Raw genomic sequence first — 19,452 nt, forward strand, 5'->3', positions numbered from 1 at the left:
AAGAGTGCGGGTACTTTCCTGGCCCGCCTGCAGTCCAGACCTGTCTCCCATCGAAAATGTGTGGCGCATTATGAAGCGTAAAATACGACAGCGGAGACCCCGGACTGTTGAACGACTGAAGCTCTACATAAAACAAGAATGGGAAAGAATTCCACTTTCAAAGCTTCAACAATTAATTTCCTCAGTTCCCAATCGTTTATTGAGTGTTGTTCAAAGAAAAGGTGATGTAACACAGTGGTGAACATGCCCTTTCCCAACTACTTTGGCACGTGTTGCAGCCATGAAATTCTAAGTTAATTATTATTTGCGGGCAGCACGGTGTAAGAGGGGTTAGTGTTTCTGCCTCACAATACAAAGGTCCTGTGTAGTCCTGGGTTCAATCCCGGGTTTTGGATCTTTCTGTGTGGAGTTTGCATGTTCTCCCGTGACTGCGTGGGTTCCCACCGGGTACTCCGGCTTCCTCCCACCTCCAAAGACATGCACCTGGGGATAGGTTGATTGGCAACACTAAATTGGCCCTAGTGTGTGAATGTTGTCTGTCTATCTGTGTTGGCCATGCGATGAGGTGGCGACTTGTCCAGGGTGTACTTTGCCTTCCGCCCAATTGTAGCTGAGATAGGCTCCAACGCCCCCCGCGACCCCAAAAGGGATAAGCGGTAGAAAATGGATGGATGGATGGATTGTTATTTGCAAAAAAAAATAAAGTTTATGAGTTTGAACATCAAATATGTTGTCTTTGTAGTGCATTCAATTGAATATGGGTTGAAAAGGATTTGCAAATCATTGTATTCCGTTTATATTTACATCTAACACAATTTCCCAACTCATATGGAAACGGGGTTTGTATGACATATGCAAATATGATGTAATGGATAAGAATGTCTGATGCTGGATGTCAATAAAAATAAATAAAAATAATAAGTTGTGAGTAAAAAATACATCTAAATTAAATAACAGTAGTTGTATTGATAAAAGTAGTACTCACTTCTCTCATCCGGACTGTAGCTTCCACATAAAAGACAAGTGAGGCGACATGAGAACAACATTGTGTCAATGCTGCCTTCCAGTCACAGTGTGCTGACATGACACTAGATTGTTTATCCCTCATTATCCAGGGTGTCAATCTTGGCTCAGCTCATTTCTGAGAGTCCATTTGTCACATCTGGTTATTGTTTGCGTTTTGTTAGTGTTCTCCGGTGTTTAGTTGTTAAGAATTCTCCATGTTCATCTACGTATTCAGATACTTTATTTTGAAGCATTTCATGACAGTGTCACTTCCGCTTCCCTTTTGACGTGTGTGAATGTGTGGTAACTTGTTTCTCTGCTACGTTTAATCGGTGCTCTAGTCTTTGACGATGTGAGTATGTTGGTGATTATATAAGACTCATTTAGTTTGTTAATAGACACCACTCTGTTTGTGTAACATTTAGGGGTGTTTTATTAATATTATTGGTGCTGTGTTGTCAGAATGGTACGAGCTAACATCTCCCTGTAAAGGCCTACTGAAATGAAATGTTTTTATTTAAACGGGAATAGCAGATCCATTCTAGGTGTCATACTTGATCATTTTGCGATATTGCCATATCTTTGCTGAAAGGATTTAGTAGAGAACAACGACGATAAAGTTCTCAACTTTTGGTCGCTGATAAAAAAAAGCCTTGCCTATACCGGAAGTAGCGTGACATCACAGGAGGAAGGATTCCTCACAATTCCCCGTTGTTTACAATGGAGCGAGAGAGATTCGGACCGAGAAAGCGACGATTACCCCATTAATTTGAGCGAGGATGAAAGATTCATGGATGAGGAATGTTAGAGTGAAGAACTAGAGAGGCAGTGCAGGACGTATCTTATTTCGCTCTGACCGTAACTTAGGTACAAGGGTTCATTGGATTCCACACTCTCTCCTTTTTCAATTGTGGATCACGGATTTGTATTTTAAACCACCTCGGATACTATATCCTCTTGAAAATGAGAGTCAAGAACGCGAAATGGACATTCACAGTGACTTTTATCTCCACGACAATTCATCAGCGAAGCTCTTTAGCTACTGAGCTAACGTGATAGCATCTGGCTCAAATGCAGATAGAAACAAAATAAATAAATCCCTGACTGAGGATAGACAGAAGATCAACAATACTATTAAACCATGGACATGTAACTACACGGTTAATAATTCTCAGCCTGGCAAAGCTTAACAATGCTGTTGCTAACGACGCTGAAGCTAACTTAGCAACTTAGCAACCGGACCTCACAGAGCTATGATAAAAACATTAGCGCTCCACCTACGCCAGCCAGCCCTCATCTGCTCATCAACACCCGTGCTCACCTGCGTTCCAGCGATTGACGGCGCGACGAAGGACTTCACCTGATCACAGATGCGGTTGGCGGCTAGCATCGGCTAGGCGTCTGCTATCCAAGTAAGTACTCCTTGTTGTGTTGCTACAGCCAGCCGCTAATACACCGATCCCACCTACAACTTTCTTCTTTGCAGTCTCCATTGTTCATTAAACAAATTGCAAAAGATTCACCAACACAGATGTCCAGAATACTGTGGAATTGTTCGATGAAAACAGAGCAGTTTGTATGGTGACACATTGGGTACGAATACTTCCGTTGCCATCGTGACGTCATGCGCATACGCATCATGCATAGACGTTTCCAACCGGAAGTTTAGCGGGAAATTTAAAATTGCACTTAATAAGTTAACCCGGCCGTTTTGGCATGTGTTGCAATGTTAAGATTTCATCATTGATATATAAACTATCAGACTGCGTGGTCGCTAGTAGTAGCTTTCAGTAGGCCTTTAAGGATAGCATTGCTGCTGCTAATGTGGCTAGCTCACATGCCATTGTGGAAATGCAATATAATATGTCTCTAGTACTTTACTTTGAGCATATATATATAGGCATAATATATATATTGTTGTTTAGTTACATGACATAAATGTTGATGAGTGTTTGCTTGTGGTTTACAGATACTAAATGAACCAAACCTAAACCAATATACACCATTAAAGTTGGAAGAGTCCAAATGATGACCGTGTGTTTTCTGACCGGAATCCCAACGTGGTCAATATCACAAAAAAAACAGTCGCAGAGTATAATACTCAACATTAGTGTTTTAGTTCCTGTCCTGTGCTTTTATTTTGGCGGCTTTGTTGGTGTTTTCCCGTGGCTGCTTTTTGCTACCTTTGTTGTCCGGACATTATTCTTTGTTCACGGGTGACGATCGACTATGCTTTTTGACAACGAGCTCTAGTACGCACTTCCTTTGTGGATGCCGTCTGCTCCACATTTCCTGTGAGTGTTTTGCTGGGTTTCAGCAGTTTGTTTTGTTTTCTTCATAGTTCCCTGTTGCTCTTGGTTTTTGTTCTTTTATCAATAAATATCCCTTTTTTTTTACTGCACGGTGCCACCTCGTTCGTCTGCATCTTAAAAATCACTGAAGGATTTTATGTAGCATTCCCAATTTCCAGTTTTTGGTGAACTCTTGTGAAATATCCACTGTCATGTTACTCTTTATAGTTAATTAATTAGTCAATTAAGAAAATGTTTACTGGGTCCTGCTGCTAGTTCACTTTTTGTGGTGTCATTTTGCTACCTGTTAAGGAAAGTATTTGTTTTTAAATATATAAATAATCCTCCATATTGGCAGCCATAGTGATTCATTTATTCAGCAGAGCAATAAAACTTAGATCTTACAAAAAAGTAAACACAAATGCTGTCTTCCTCGCTGATAAAACATGATAGCAACATGCATCTGCTAGCTCACGATCGCCCCTACTTCTCAGTGTGGCGAGTTTGAGTACTACAAGAGACACTCTAATACAGGGCTTAAAGCTGTATTATTAGTCGTATTATCAAGGAATAATGAGGTCACACTTATATTAAAACATTAATGCTAAGGTTTCGTCCAGTAGTGAACGGGTGACGTATGATGATGATGATGATGATGATGATGATGATGATGATGATTATGATGATGATGTATCTGTGCATGTAAACAAATGAATCCACAAGGGACAACAACCCTTTCCACAGACTACACACATCAGAAACATAAATCTTAGAAGCCTACAACAATATATTTGAAGACTTTAGGATTAAAAGTGAAGATGTGAGGTGAAATAAGTACAAATGCAGCAATAAAAACAAGCAACTCCACTCACGATGGCTCTAAAGTTCAGTGATGTGTTGCTAACTTCAGCCTTTTTCTTCTTTGTTGATGTTTTGCAGTAGTTAACATCCATGATGTAACAATGCTGCTAATTTACCAGAGTCCGCAATTTGTTAACAATTTTATTCATTCATACTTCTAATTGGATAATAACATCAATAAAATGCAATGGAAAAAATATGTGGAAAAAAACTAATGAAAATAATAAGATGTCCTCTCTTCAAAGATGATAAAATAGAATAAAAGAGTAGCAACATATATAATATTCAATAAATGTACACAACTTAAAAAGTAATTCCAGGACAACATATAAGACTAGAAGATGAGAAGCACTACATACAACATCAAATATACATTCATATTAAACATGCTGTGTTTGTAAACTACATTTAGCACAATCACTGTTTAAGTGTTTTTAAATCCCTGCAGCTTCCATGACTGTTGCACACTTGTGTCTACTGACCTGATACTTAAACTTGAACCCTTTATCACATACCGTGCAATTAAACGGTTTCTCACCTGTGTGTGTTCTCATGTGTAATATAATTCCCTTCTTAGTGATGGATCTTTTAGCAAAAGCTGAGCGAGTAAAAGGTTTCTCTCCAGTGTGTGTTCTCATGTGTCTTATCATATGATGATTTAAGGAGAATCTTTTGGGACACACTGAGCACGGAAAAGGTTTCTCTCCAGTGTGTGTTCTCATGTGTCTTATCATTCGCTGATTTATGGAGAATCTTTTGGGACACACTGAGCACAGAAAAGGTTTTTCTCCAGTGTGTGTTGTCATGTGTGTGGTCATGTTGCGCTTTCTGGAAAAACGCTTCTTACAAACAGAGCAAGTAAAAGGTTTCTCTCCAGTATGTGTTCTCATGTGTGGGGTAATGTCAACCTTTCTGGAGAAACTCTTCTTACAAACAGAGCAACGAAAAGGTTTCTCTCCAGTATGTATTATCATGTGTTTGGTCAGGTAATGCTTTCTTGAGAAACTCTTCTTACAAGCTGAGCAACTAAAAGGTTTCTCTCCAGTGTGCGTTGTCATGTGTCTGGTCATGTTCAGCTTTGAGGAGAAACTCTTCTTACAAACAGAGCAAGTAAAAGGTTTCTCTCCGGTATGTATTCTCATGTGTTGTGTAAAATTAGTCTTCCGTCTAAATGATTTCCCACATTCAGAGCAGTCAAAGTGTTTGTTGTTAGTGTGATGCCTCGTATCACCTTTAGAATTTTTTTTACTCTCCAAAGGTTTTTGGATGTGGTCGCTGTGATCAGAAGAGTCTGACATCATGTCGTCCATGTCTGACAGTGGAGCAAAGATGCTGTCTGGTTCTGACTTTGTATCTTCACAATGCTCTCCATCAGCTTCTGTGATGTGTTGACTTACAAGCTCCGCCCCTCGATTCTCCTCACTTTGACTGTGATGAAGCTGTAAGGACTGAGCTTCATCTTCATCATGAAGCTGCCCCTCTTTAATGTGAGAGGGGGCCTGTAGCTCCTTCTGTCCCACACTGGTGTGCCACTCCTGCTGCCCGGAGGGAATCTCTTCATGACTCCCCGCTGACACCCGCTGGACGTCTGCAGAACATAGAACACAAATGGGGTGTTACTGTATTTTACTTTGCAGCTCTTATGCCAACTATCCACATTATGTGAGGTTGGCCTAATAAAATATATGCATAAAAAACAATAATATCTAAATCATTTATAGCTCTTATTACACATCTTACTGGAAGTCTTTTATGGTTGTGGACTTTTATTAACCAACAACAGGACAAAAATCAAATATGGTGATGATTGAATAATAGTTAGTTAGTTAAATGGATATGCAGTCACGGGTGGCAGATGTGGGGTCCTAGTCCTTGTTTGTTTACATGGACGCGTCCTCGCAAGACGCAACGTTGAATGATAAAATCCAACCTTACCCGAACAAAAACCATGCATGATTTATCAGCGAGAGTCTTGATACTATTTTACTTGACCCAGCCACACACAAATAAATTGTAGCCATGCATGCCTTCTTAAGCTTTCATCTCCTTTGTGGTGTAGAATGATGTCTGGAACTCAAGATAGTTCCACATGTCTGGGAACGCCACCGACGGATAATCCTTGATATTACTCAACGAATCTTTAGGGACCTATTTCGTTTCATAGTTAGATTTTTTTCTCGTATCTGCTTTTTGCAGGAAGATCTAGGTGAGGGGAGCAGTGAGCAGCAGCTGTGGCCGCACCCGGCAATAATGTTTGGTGATTTAAACCCCAATTCCAACCCTTAAGGGCCTACTGAAAGCCACTACTACTGACCACGCAGTCTGATAGTTCATATATCAATGATGAAATCTTAACATTGCAACACATGCCAATACGGCCGGGTTAGATTAGTAAAGTGCAATTTTAAATTTCCCGCGGAATATCCTGCTGAAAACGTCTCGGTATGATGATGTTTGCGCGTGACGTCACGGATTGTAGCGGACATTTTGGGACACCATTGTGGCCAGCTATTAAGTCGTCTGTTTTCATCGCAAAATTCCACAGTATTCTGGACATCTGTGTTGGTGAATCTTTTGCAATTTGTTTAATGAACAATGAAGACAGCAAAGAAGAAAGCTGTAGGTGGGAAGCGGTGTATTAGCGGCCGGCTGCAGCAACACAAACACGTAGCCGGTGTTTCATTGTTTACATTCCCTAAATATGACAGTCAAACTTTACCATTGGCCTGTGGAGAACTGGGACAATGGAGACTCTTACTAGGAGGACTTTGAGTTGGATACGTATGCTTGTGGAGAACTTGGACAACAGAGACTCTTACCAGGAGGACTTTGAGTTGGATACGCGCTACCCTGAGTACGCTGCTGCGGCTACGTACGTAACTTTGGGGAAATATATGTGCTGTATGAACTTTGCGGAGGTGAACGGTACTTTGGGCTGTGGGATTGAGTGTGTTGTGCGGGTGTTTGATTTGTATTGGCGGGTTATATGGACGGGAGGGGGGAGGTGTTTGTTACGCGGGATTAATTTGTGGCATATTAAATATAAGCCTGGTTGTGTTGTGGCTAATAGAGTATATATATGTCTTGTGTTTATTTACTGTTGTAGTCATTCCCAGCTGAATATCAGGTCCCACCCGCCTCTCACAGCATCTTCCCTATCTGAATCGCTTCCACTGCCCTCTAATCCTTCACTCTCACTTTCCTCATCCAGAAATCTTTCATCCTCGCTCAAATTAATGGGGTAATCGTCGCTTTCTCGGTCCGAATCGCTCTCGCTGCTGGTGGCCATGATTGTAAACAATGTGCAGATGTGAGGCGCTCCACAACCTGTGACGTCACGCTTCTTCCGGTACAGACAAAGCTATTTTATCAGCGACCAAAAGTTTCAAACTTAATCGTCGATGTTCTCTACTAAATCCTTTCAGCAAAAATATGGCAATATCGCGAAATGATCAAGTATGACACATAGAATGGACCTGCTACCCCCGTTTAAATAAGAAAATCTCATTTCAGTAGGCCTTTAATGCTGAGTGCCAAGCAGGGAGGTAATGGCTCCCATTTTTATAGTCTTTGGTATGACTCGGCCGGGGTTTGAACTAACAACCTACTGATCTCAGGGCGGACACTCTAACCACTAGGCCACTGAGTAGTGAAGAAGTCATGTAGTATGTAACTGAGTTAAAGTAGAAACTTCTTCCCTCATGTCGTGTTAATAAAATATTTTTATTGTGCAAAATATACTTTTTCATTATAAACAAAGCTCCAAAAATTACACATCAAAGCCATTCATACATTCTCATCTTGCAACTTGTTTCTATATCCAAACTCATGCAGAGGCTTTCAACACAATGATTTGTATGTCAAATAGAAAATAGATTAATCACTCATTTTATCAATCAATCAATCAATGTTTATTTATATAGCCCTAAATCACGAGTGTCTCAAAGGGCTGCACAAGCCACAACGACATCATTGGCTCAGATCCCACATGAGGGGAAGAAAAAACTCAACCCAATGGTATGACAATGAGAAACATTGGAGGGGACCGCAGATGTGGGGGATCTAACATAATATTGTGAGAGTCCAGTCCATAGTGGATCTAACATAATAGTGAGAGTCCAGTCCGTAGTGGATCTAACATAATAGTGAGAGTCCAGTCCATAGTGGATCTAACATAATAGTGAGAGTCCAGTCCGTAGTGGATCTAACATAATAGTGAGAGTCCAGTCCATAGTGGATCTAACATAATAGTGTGAGAGTCCAGTCCATAGTGGATCTAACATAATAGTGAGAGTGCAGTCCATAGTGGATCTAACATAATAGTGTGAGAGTCCAGTCCATAGTAGATCTAACATAATAGTGAGAGTCCAGTCCGTAGTGGATCTAACATAATAGTGAGAGTCCAGTCCGTAGTGGATGTAACATAATAGTGAGAGTCCAGTCCGTAGTGGATCTAACATAATAGTGAGAGTCCTGGCCATAGTGGATCTAACATAATAGTGAGAGTCCAGTCCGTAGTGGATCTAACATAATAGTGAGAGTCCAGTCCATAGTGGATCTAACATAATAGAGAGAGAGTCCAGTCCATAGTGGATCTAACATAATAGTGAGAGTCCAGTCCATAGTAGATCTAACATAATAGTGTGAGAGTCCAGTCCATAGTGGATCTAACATAATAGTGAGAGTCCAGTCCATAGTAGATCTAACATAATAGTGTGAGAGTCCAGTCCATCAATCAATCAATCAATGTTTATTTATATAGCCCTAAATCACAAGTGTCTCAAAGGGCTGTACAAGCCACAACGACATCCTCGGTACAGAGCCCACATACGGGCAAGGAAAAACTCACCCCAGTGGGACGTCGGTGAATGACTATGAGAAACCTTGGAGAGGACCGCATATGTGGGTAACCCCCCCCCCCTCTAGGGGAGACCGAAAGCAACGGATGTCGAGTGGGTCTGACATAACATTGTGAAAGTCCAGTCCACAGTGGATCCAACACATCAGCGGGAGTCCAGTCCACAGCGGGGCCAACAGGAAACCATCCCGAGCGGAGACGGGTCAGCAGCGCAGAGATGTCCCCAACCGATGCACAGGCTAGTGGTCCACCAGGGGTCCCGGCTCTGGACAGCCAGCACTTCATCCATGGCCACCGGACCTATGCAACTCCCCCTCGCAAGGGACAGGGGAGAAGAGGAGAGAAGAAAAGAAACGGCAGATCAACTGGTCTAAAAAAGGGGGGGTCTATTTAAAGGCTAGATTATACAAATGAGTTTTAAGATGGGACTTAAATGCTTCTACTGAGGTAGCATCTCTAACTGTTACCGGGAGGGCATTCCAGAGTACTGGAGCCCGAATAGAAAACGCTCTATAGCCCGCAGACTTTTTTTTGGCTCTGGGAATCACTAATAAGCCGGAGTTCTTTGAACGCAGATTTCTTGTCGGGACATATGGTACAATACAATCGGCGAGATAGGCTGGAGCTAAACCGTGTAATATTTTATACGTAAGTAGTAAAACCTTAAAGTCGCATCTTAAGTGCACAGGAAGCCAGTGCAAGTGAGCCAGTATAGGCGTAATATGATCAAACTTTCTTGTTTTTGTCAAAAGCCTTGCAGCCGCATTTTGTACCAACTGTAATCTTTTAATGCTAGACATAGGGAGGCCCGAAAATAATACGTTACAGTAATCGAGACGAGACGTAACGAACGCATGAATAATGATCTCAGCGTCGCTAGTGGACAAGATGGAACGAATTTTAGCGATATTACGGAGATGAAAGAAGGCCGTTTTAGTAACACTCTTAATGTGTGACTCAAACGAGAGAGTTGGGTCGAAGATAATACCCAGATTCTTTACCGAGTCTCCTTGTTTAATTGTTTGGTTGTCAAATGTTAAGGTGGTATTATTAAATAGATGTTGGTGTCTAGCAGGACCGATAATCAGCATTTCCGTTTTCTTAGCGTTGAGTTGCAAAAAGTTAGCGGACATCCATTGTTTAATTTCATTAAGACACGCCTCCAGCTGACTACAGTCCGGCGTGTTGGTCAGCTTTAGGGGCATGTAGAGTTGAGTGTCATCAGCATAACAGTGAAAGCTAACACCGTACTTGCGTATGATGTCACCCAGCGGCAGCATGTAAATACTAAAGAGTGCAGGGCCAAGAACCGAACCCTGGGGAACTCCGCACGTTACCTTGACATAGTCCGAGGTCACATTGTTATGGGAGACGCACTGCATCCTGTCAGTAAGATAAGAGTTAAACCAAGACAAGGCTAAGTCTGACATACCAATACGTGTTTTGATACGCTCTAATAAAATATTATGATCGACGGTATCGAAAGCGGCGCTAAGATCAAGAAGCAGCAACATAGATGACGCATCAGAATCCATCGTTAGCAATAGATCATTAGTCATTTTTGCGAGGGCTGTCTCCGTAGAGTGATTTGCCCTGAAACCGGATTGAAAAGGTTCACAGAGATTGTTAGTCACTAAGTGTTCATTTAGCTGCTGTGCAACAGTTTTTTCGAGAATTTTGGAAATAAACGGAAGGTGGGAGACCGGTCGGTAGTTTACCATGAGGTCAGGATCGAGGTTAGGTCTTTTGAGCAGAGGATGAATAACCGCTTTTTTGAATGCTAGGGGAACAGTGCCGGAGGAAAGTGATAAGTTTATAATATTTAACACTGATGGACCTAATAATACAAACAGTTCCTTGATAAGTTTCCCAGGAAGTGGGTCAAGTAAACATGTTGTTTGTTTTATCCCACTTACACGCTGTAATAATTCCTCTAATGTTATTTCATCAAAAATAGAGAGACTATTTTGGAGGGCAGTGTCCGTCGTATATACAGTCGTATTTGTGTTAATAGAGCCCAGTTGTAGCTGGGATGCGTTGTCTTTAATCTCCTTTCTAATGAGTTCAATTTTCTTATTAAAGAAATTCATAAAATCTTCTGCCGAGTGGGTGGAGCTACTGGGAGGAGTCCCTTGTTGGGTTAGCGATGCTACTGTACTAAACAGAAATTTAGGATCGTTTTTGTTGAGGCGGATGAGATTTGAGTAGTATTTAGCTTTAGCTAAGGTAAGCATGCGTTTATAAGTTATTAAACTATCACTCCATGCTTGATGGAAAACCTCAAGTTTAGTCGCGCGCCATTTGCGTTCCAGTTTTCTACATGATAATTTATGAGCTCTAATTTCTTCTGTAAACCATGGGGTGCGCCTTTTAGGGGCCCTTTTTTGCTTTAGCGGTGCTATACTATCAATAATTTCGCGCAAGGCATCGTCAAAGTTGTTAGTGAGTTTATCAATAGAGCCGACATAATTTGGGAATGGTGCTATTACCGAAGGCAGTAGGTCAGCAAGAGTCATCGTTGTGGCAGCATTAATGTTGCGGCCGCTATAGCAGTTATTATTATTATTAGCTTGTTGACAAAGAGTCAAAACTTCAAATTTTATAAGGTAATGATCGGACATTACTTTAGTATATGGAAGTATCATAACTTTGGAGGTGGTGACACCCCTGACAAGCACTAGATCTATTGTATTACCGTTGCGATGCGTGGGTTCATGTATTATTTGTGTAAGACCACAGCTATCAATTATGGTTTGGAGCGCCACGCACTGAGGGTCCGATGGGGTATTCATATGGATATTAAAGTCCCCCATTATGATTATATTGTCGGCGTGCGTCACTAGATCAGCAACGAACTCTGAGAATTCACTGATAAAGTCCGAATAGGGCCCAGGGGGGCGGTAGATAACAGCCAGGTCGAGAGGTAGCGGTGTGACAGACCTCATAGTAAGCACCTCAAACGATTTATATTTATTATTTAGGTTAGGGGTAAGGTTGAAATTTTCATTGTATATTAGTGCGACACCCCCTCCCCTTTTAAGAGGGCGGGCAACATGCGCATTCGTATAGTTAGGAGGAGATGCCTCATTGAGCGCAAAAAATTCGTCCGGTTTGAGCCAGGTTTCGCTAAGACCAATGACGTTAAGATTGTTGTCTCTAATGACCTCATTAACCAATAACGCCTTGGGAGACAATGATCTTATGTTTAAAAAGCCCATATTATAGGTATTGGGCTGTTTTGACGAGTTTTTGTTAAGATTATCCGTAGTGGCAATATTAACAATGTTGCGTTTATTATGCGTAGTGCACTTTAAATAGTTTCGACCATATCTAGGAATTGATATGACGGGAATTTTCCGATTGTTTGCTTGGTGCTGCAATAGACTGGACATATCATAATTTGCCACCTCAGTAGAATGCATGTCCACCTCTGACACAGACACAACAGAAAAAACATTATGTGAATTGTGTATTATTCTAAGAGAATTGCTATGCGTACATGGATTATCCAGCCTGGCGCTGGCTAGTTCTAGCTTAACTGACTCCTCACCCGGACTAACAGACATTGTAATTGCCTGTGACCGGGCTTGCTCTAGTGTAGTCAGTCAAGTGAGACTTAAATAGTAGTCTATGTTTCTAGACAGGATGATGGCGCCTTCCTGGTTAGGGTGAAGGCCGTCTCTCATCAGCAAGCCTGGTTTGCCCCAGAAAGAGGGCCAGTTATCAATAAACGTTAGTCCCTGCGTCCTACAGTAGCTAGCCAACCACTTGTTAAGCGAGACTAATCTGCTATATCTCTCATCATTGCCTCTCGCAGGCAGGGGGCCAGAGACAATTACTCGATGCCTGGACATCTTTCTGGCGAGATCACAAGTCCTGGCTATGTTTCTCTTTGTAATCTCTGACTGTCTCATTCTAGTGTCATTGGAGCCAACGTGTACAACTATATTCGCATAATTAGTGGTGCGATTAGCCTGTCGTACGTGTTTACTAGGCCTGTTGCGAGTTAGCTCCCTAAGATTAGCTTCAATGTCAGGTGCTCTGGCCCCGGGGATACACTTTATTGTGGCTGGTTTGCTAAGCTTTATGTTTCGGGTGATGGAGTCCCCTATAACTAAGGTGTGGTGCCCGGTAGACTGGGGTGTAGGACTAGCTAAAGAGCTAAATCTATTATGCGTCTCAACCGGTACACCGTAGCTTGTAGGCCGCTTAGGACTGCTACAAGCTGGGCTAGTTAGCTCGCTACAGCTAACGCTAGCAGATGTGTCCGCAACATCTAAAGTTACGACATTACTCTGCTCTAACTGGCGGACACGGCCCTCTAGCAGAGCCAACCTCTCCGTGAGTATGGTGCAAGACGCGCAGGAAGCCATTACTCACAGTGTTTTCTGTCACCGAGTGAAGTTCCTGCTGTCCTCAGGGAAGTGGTCGCGGTCTGTAGGAGTAGCTTCTTACTGACCGGCGCTGCCTGCCAGTCCATAGTGGATCTAACATAATAGTGAGAGTCCAGTCCATAGTAGATCTAACATAATAGTGTGAGAGTCCAGTCCATAGTGGATCTAACATAATAGTGAGAGTCCAGTCCATAGTGGGGCCAGCAGGAGATCATCTTGAGCGGAGACAGGTCAGCAGCGCAGAGATGAAGACGTTGTTACCATTTCCTCCCAACACCTAGTGATGGGTGGATCACGAAGGATCCGGATTTAAAAGATCCTGCTCTTTGAAGTAGCAGCTCTTTGATATCAAATAACCTTTGACCAATTCTTCCTTTAGTTTAAGGGCAGCTTGTAGCAATGACATGAAAGGTGCATACTGCCATCTACTGCAGCGGAGTATGTCACATGCGCTATATTCATGTACTTACACTGTAACAACTAATACTGGATGACATTAAAAGCAATGCTTTGTCCTTACTTAGTTTTTTATCAAATTGTAACTATCAAAACAAAATATCAATAATTTTGGGCTTAACTGTGTATTTAATTTATTTTTTCTGAGCTGCCTTAACTTAGAGAAATGTAAGTTTATAAAAAAGTTTCAAACTTTGCAAATGCACAGATTAGTAGAACAAGGAACAGCTAAGTATGCTAAAGCTACACACGGAGGAGACAGGAAGTGATGATAACCGCTAATTGAGCTCAAGTTGTAAAGTAGCAAAACAAGATAAGACTAAGTTCTAACCCAAGGCCAGCAGGCCAAATGTGGCCCGCCAAGTCATTTTGTGTGGACTGCGATGGCTTAAGGTGTGTTTAGTCTTTTACCCAACTCTTATTTTGAAAGTTATTCTTTCGGTTTTGCTTATATTGGTAACTTATTTTCCCCACTCTGTCTTTCAACTGATGCACACTGCACAAACCTTTAATCCTAGACATCATTAATGATAGAGATGTCCGATAATGGCTTTTTTGCAGATATCCGATATTCCGATATTGTCCAACTATTAATTACCGGTACCGATATATACAGTCGTGAAATTAACACATTATTATGCCTAATTTTGTTGTGATGCCCCGCTGGATGCATTAAACAATGTAACAAGGTTTTCCAAAATAAATCAACTCAAGTTATGGAAGAAAATGCCAACATGGCACTGCCATATTTATTATTGAAGTCACAAAGTGCATTATTTTTTTAAACATGCCTCAAAACAGCAGTTTGGAATTTTGGACATGCTCTCCCTGAGAGAGCATGAGGAGGTTGAGGTGGGCGGGGGGGGGGGGGGGGGGGGGCGTATACATGTATATGTACACATACATATACACATACATGTACATATAAATTCACTGTACAAACATACATATATACATACTGTACATATACATTCACTGTACAAATATACATATACAGCAGTGTTTCCCACACATTAATTTATTTGTGGCGGCCCGCCATGAAAGAATTACATCCGCCACAAATATAACATTTTTTTTTTTTTTTTTGTCCTTTCCAGCTTCTCAGGCAAATCATATAGTTGATGTAGATGCCCATATAGGCTGTTCAGATTTACTTTACAAAAGAGAAGTGTAGGATACTTCTCTTGTTGCCTTATTTGTATTTGACCACTACTGTTTTCTGTTTATTTGTTACTGACTGTGGCAGGACACCTCTGCCTCTGTTTTACTTTATGTTGCTGGTAAATAATATGGTTGTAGTAGTAGGCTAAAGTTAAATTATTTAGTATGCACTAACTAAAGGGGCAGAGCTTTAAGAGACATTTTAGCTTTTATATTTTATGAGATATATTTTTTGTAAGAACCACAATTAATAAATATATTTCAGTGAATAACTTATTGTTGAAATCTGTATATAAATATGTACATATAGTGTTGTAATTATATTGTAAAATGGATGGATGGACGTTTAAAACAAAACTGTTATTATTAATTAGTAAGTATACATTTTTTGAGCCTTTTTAGAGAAAATCATATCATTGTAGTAAATTATGCAAATTACTCGATGATGTCATGGTGACCACGCCCATAGCCACACCCCCACCGCCACAGGTATCTTGGCAGTTTATGGGAAACACTGTACACATACATGTACATATAAATTCACTGTACAAACACATATACACATACTGTACATATACATACATACACTCATACACATAATCACGTTCCATCAAACATATATTAACGTTGTTGCCCTAGGGTAAACTGGGTAACACATGGCACACTGACAAAGCTTAACCTAGTGACTATAACAATCTACAAGGTTAATATTAGTGGCTTCTCTTTCTTCCCCTCCGGTTTTCTGCTTTCTTTTGTATTTCTAGTTATCATTACGTATATGTATTGTTGCATTTGAACAACTGTATTGTTGATAATAGAGGTCAATTATTGGTAATATTCATTATCAATAGCGCTATTTCTATTGGTATTTGTATTGCTGTAATAAAATTGTGTAATAATGCTCATTGTCATTTCTGTATTATTATTTATTTCACTAACTGCTTCTTTGTTATCACTTTTACCATCATATTTGTACATATCCTATTTGCTGATGTTGCTCTATTGTTGTTAAGTTAAAGTACCACTGATTGTCACACACACACTAGGTGTGGCGAAATTATTCTCTGCATTTGACCCATCACCCTTGATCACCCCCTGGGAGGTGAGGGGAGCAATGAGCAGCAGCGGTGGCCGCGCCTGAGAATAATTTTTGGTGATTTAACCCCCAATTCCAACCCTTGATGCTGAGTGCCAAGCAGGGAGGTAATGGCTCCCATTTTTATAGTCTTTGGTATGACTCGGAACTCACAACCCACCGATCTCAGGGCGGACAGTCTAACCACTAGGCCACTGAGTAGGTGTTGTTATTGTTGTGTTTACTTTTGTTGTTTTTGTCTCTCTGTCTAATCCCCCTCTTGTCCCCACATTTTCCCCCTCTGTCTTCCTTTTTTCTCTTTCTATCCCCTCCTGCTCCGGCCCGGCTGCACCAAATGATAATATAAATACATTTAATAAAGTCAAATACAAATAAGGCAACAAGAGAAGTATCCTACACTTCTCTATTGTAAAGTAAATCTGAACAGCCGACATGGGCATCTACATCTACTATATGATTTTCCTGAGAAGCTGGACAGGACAAAAACAAAAAAAAATTCCAGGAAAAACGGAATTTGGTTTGGAACTTGGGAAAGTGTAAGTTTGAATGTCCAGGATGAGTGAAATGTGTTGATGTTGTAATGGTTTGAATAGGTTGGAAAATGTGGGGATTGTGCAATTTGGAAAAATGTCACTCCGGTGGGTGTACGGGTGTGTCGAAGGTACGTAGACACAGAAAACTCCCCCACAAGCATGTTTGTGTTATTGACAGAAATATTTAAATTCAATGTCCAAAGGTATTAAAACATTAGTCAATCAAACAAACGGTCAATGAAAATGAAGGCAATAACTTTGCAGTCATGGATACACCGTCTGTGTGTTTATTTTCTCCGACTGCGGCTCTCAAACTGCATACAAAAGGTCTTCGAAGGTTTGGTCGGAAAGCGTAAAAAAAGCACCCTGAAAAATTTCATAGAACCTTTAACAATTTTTTTTATTGTATCCGAATTAAAAATGTATCCTCCAGTTTGTGGCTATTATAAGGCATATTTCCAGAGGATATGCAATTTTACAGCATGTTTTAAAGAGGTAGCATTTAAAAAATTACTTCTGGGTATATTAAATTCCATCCATCCATCCATTTTCTACCGCTTATTCCCTTCGGGGTCGCGGGGGGTGCTGGAGCCTATCTCAGCTACAATCGGGCGGAAGGCGGGGTACACCCTGGACAAGTCACCACCTCATCACAGGGCCAACACAGATAGACAGACAACATTCACACTCACATTCACACACTAGGGCCAATTTAGTGTTGCCAATCAACCTATCCCCAGGTGCATTGATCAACTAATTCTTATATAGGGGGCTTAGTGAGCAGAATAGAGGCATTGATTTTATTGTTAGAATTGCGTTTGTTTACGACTTAGAATGCATAAAAAGAAAAACATGTTATTGTCTTACATAAGGATTGTGAATGATAGACAAAGTAAAAACAAAAAATCAGATCCCCTTTGATAATTTTTCTACGTTCTGTGAACGGGCTGATGCTGTGGTGAAAACGAGAAAATAAATACATGTCGGGAAAATGCAAATTTCAGCAAAAATGGCTGGCAAACTTTTTAAAACCTGGTTAAATATGGAATGTGTATTTTGTAAAATGTCTATCTGTGTTGGCCCTGCGATGAGGTGGCGACTTGTCCAGGGTGTACCCCGCCTTCCGTCCGATTGTAGCTGAGATAGGCTCCAGCGCCCCCCGCGACCCCGAAGGGAATAAGCGGTAGAAAATGGATGGATGGGATGGATGTTAGAATTACCTTTATTATTTGGGTTTAGGGGGCCTCGTCATGTGGCCCGCCCCCGGCCCAGCTCTCACTTGTTCCACCACTGGTCATTGTGATTATATTATATATTCCAAATGTCATTTTCTTGTTATTAATCAAATATAAAGTTAGTAAACATGTGAGAGTAAGAAGTCAACAAACCTGTTCTGTGTAACACAACTTGATGTTTCTTGAAAACAGCGTCCAGTAGTCGATTATTCTCCTGCTTTGTTCTAGAAAGTTCCGCCTCGTATTCTGCTACCGTTCTTTCCAACACTACAAATATTTCTTCAACGGCAGCAGTTAGTCGCTGATCCACCAACGCTCTCAACATTTGTAATGTAGACATTTTCACACAATCACAACACTTTACTCTCACACTTGATCTCTACTCAGAGATGTGTTGATAACTTCTGTGTCTTCTGTTAGCAGCTAACAAGCTAAGCTAACTAGCGAGCTAAGCTAACTAACAAGCAAAGATAGCAGGAAAGCGGCACAGTGCTTCTAGCGCATCGAGACGACTTTATCCTTGAATAAAGAATCAAAGATGTATTTTATACGACGTAAATATTTCAAACTGGATAAGAAATAATAAGACTGACTTATTAGCGTCTTGCTCACGTCGAAGTGTTTTCACGACAGTTGGCACACTTGACGTTACAAGGCAGTACTGCTCAGTTCTGCCGTAATCCGTTTACCCCGGAAGCTGGGAATGACGTCACAGCCGAGTGGACGAAGATATTGCTTGCTGTCACTGTTACCATGCTTTTCTTTTCTCTAATATTTATTTAAATAACATTGTGATACAAAAGAGTGCCTCGTTTAAAAAAAATAATTCCAAAGTATATAACAAACCTTTAATGATGGTTCAGTGGCGCCCCCGTGCGACATTCATTGCAATGACAAGAGTGAAAGTGGTAGAAATTGTAGCGATATTACTGCCTGATTTCTTTAAATCTACCCTTCCACGTGTTTTTATTGTTGTTATGAGATGCATTTATACACTACTTATAAGATGTCTATGAGCAGCACTGCCTTGTAACGTCAAGTGTGCTAACTGTCGTGAAAGCACATCGACGGAGAAAGAAGTGAGCGAGACGCTAATAAGTCAGTCGTATTATTTCTTATCCAGTTTGAAATATTTAATGTATATGATATAAAATATTTAATTATTTAAGGATAAAATCGTCTCGATGCGCTAGAAGCACTATAGTTCACTTTTTGTGGTGCAATTTTGTTAACTGTTAAGGAAAGTATTTAATCTTAAATATATAAATAATCCTCCATATTGGCAGCCATAGTGATTCATTTATTCAGCTGAGCATTAAAACTTGGATCCGACAAAAAATTAAACACAAATGCTGTCTTCCTCGCTGATAAAACATGATTGCAGCATGCATCTGCTAGCTCATGATCGCCCCCACTTCTCAGTGTGGCGAGTTGGAGTACTACAAGAGGCACTCTAATACAGAGCTTAAAGGCATACTGAAATTATTTGTTTTTATTTAAACGGGAATAGCAGATCCATTCTACGTGTCATACTTGATCATTTCGCGATATTGCCATATTTT

The 19,452-nt window shown here is 40.8% G+C and overlaps 2 protein-coding genes across 2 annotated transcripts in view; both read right to left on the reverse strand.

Moving 5' to 3' along the window:
* Positions 1 to 19,452, reverse strand: part of LOC133664530 (zinc finger and SCAN domain-containing protein 2-like) — a 127,153-nt gene that overhangs the window by 77,441 nt on the left and 30,260 nt on the right. The gene's annotated exons all lie outside the window — the stretch shown is intronic.
* On the reverse strand, positions 4,227 to 18,510 carry LOC133664546 (zinc finger protein 501-like). Its single transcript, XM_062069258.1, has 2 exons — positions 18,044 to 18,510; positions 4,227 to 5,745 (listed from the first exon to the last, which is right to left on the reverse strand). Exons 1-2 carry the CDS (start codon positions 18,228 to 18,230, stop codon positions 4,592 to 4,594), a joined length of 1,341 nt encoding a protein of 446 aa, XP_061925242.1. The 5' UTR covers positions 18,231 to 18,510; the 3' UTR covers positions 4,227 to 4,591.

The sequence above is a fragment of the Entelurus aequoreus genome, linkage group LG14 (assembly GCF_033978785.1).
Source record: "Entelurus aequoreus isolate RoL-2023_Sb linkage group LG14, RoL_Eaeq_v1.1, whole genome shotgun sequence".
Classification (NCBI taxonomy): domain Eukaryota; kingdom Metazoa; phylum Chordata; class Actinopteri; order Syngnathiformes; family Syngnathidae; genus Entelurus; species Entelurus aequoreus.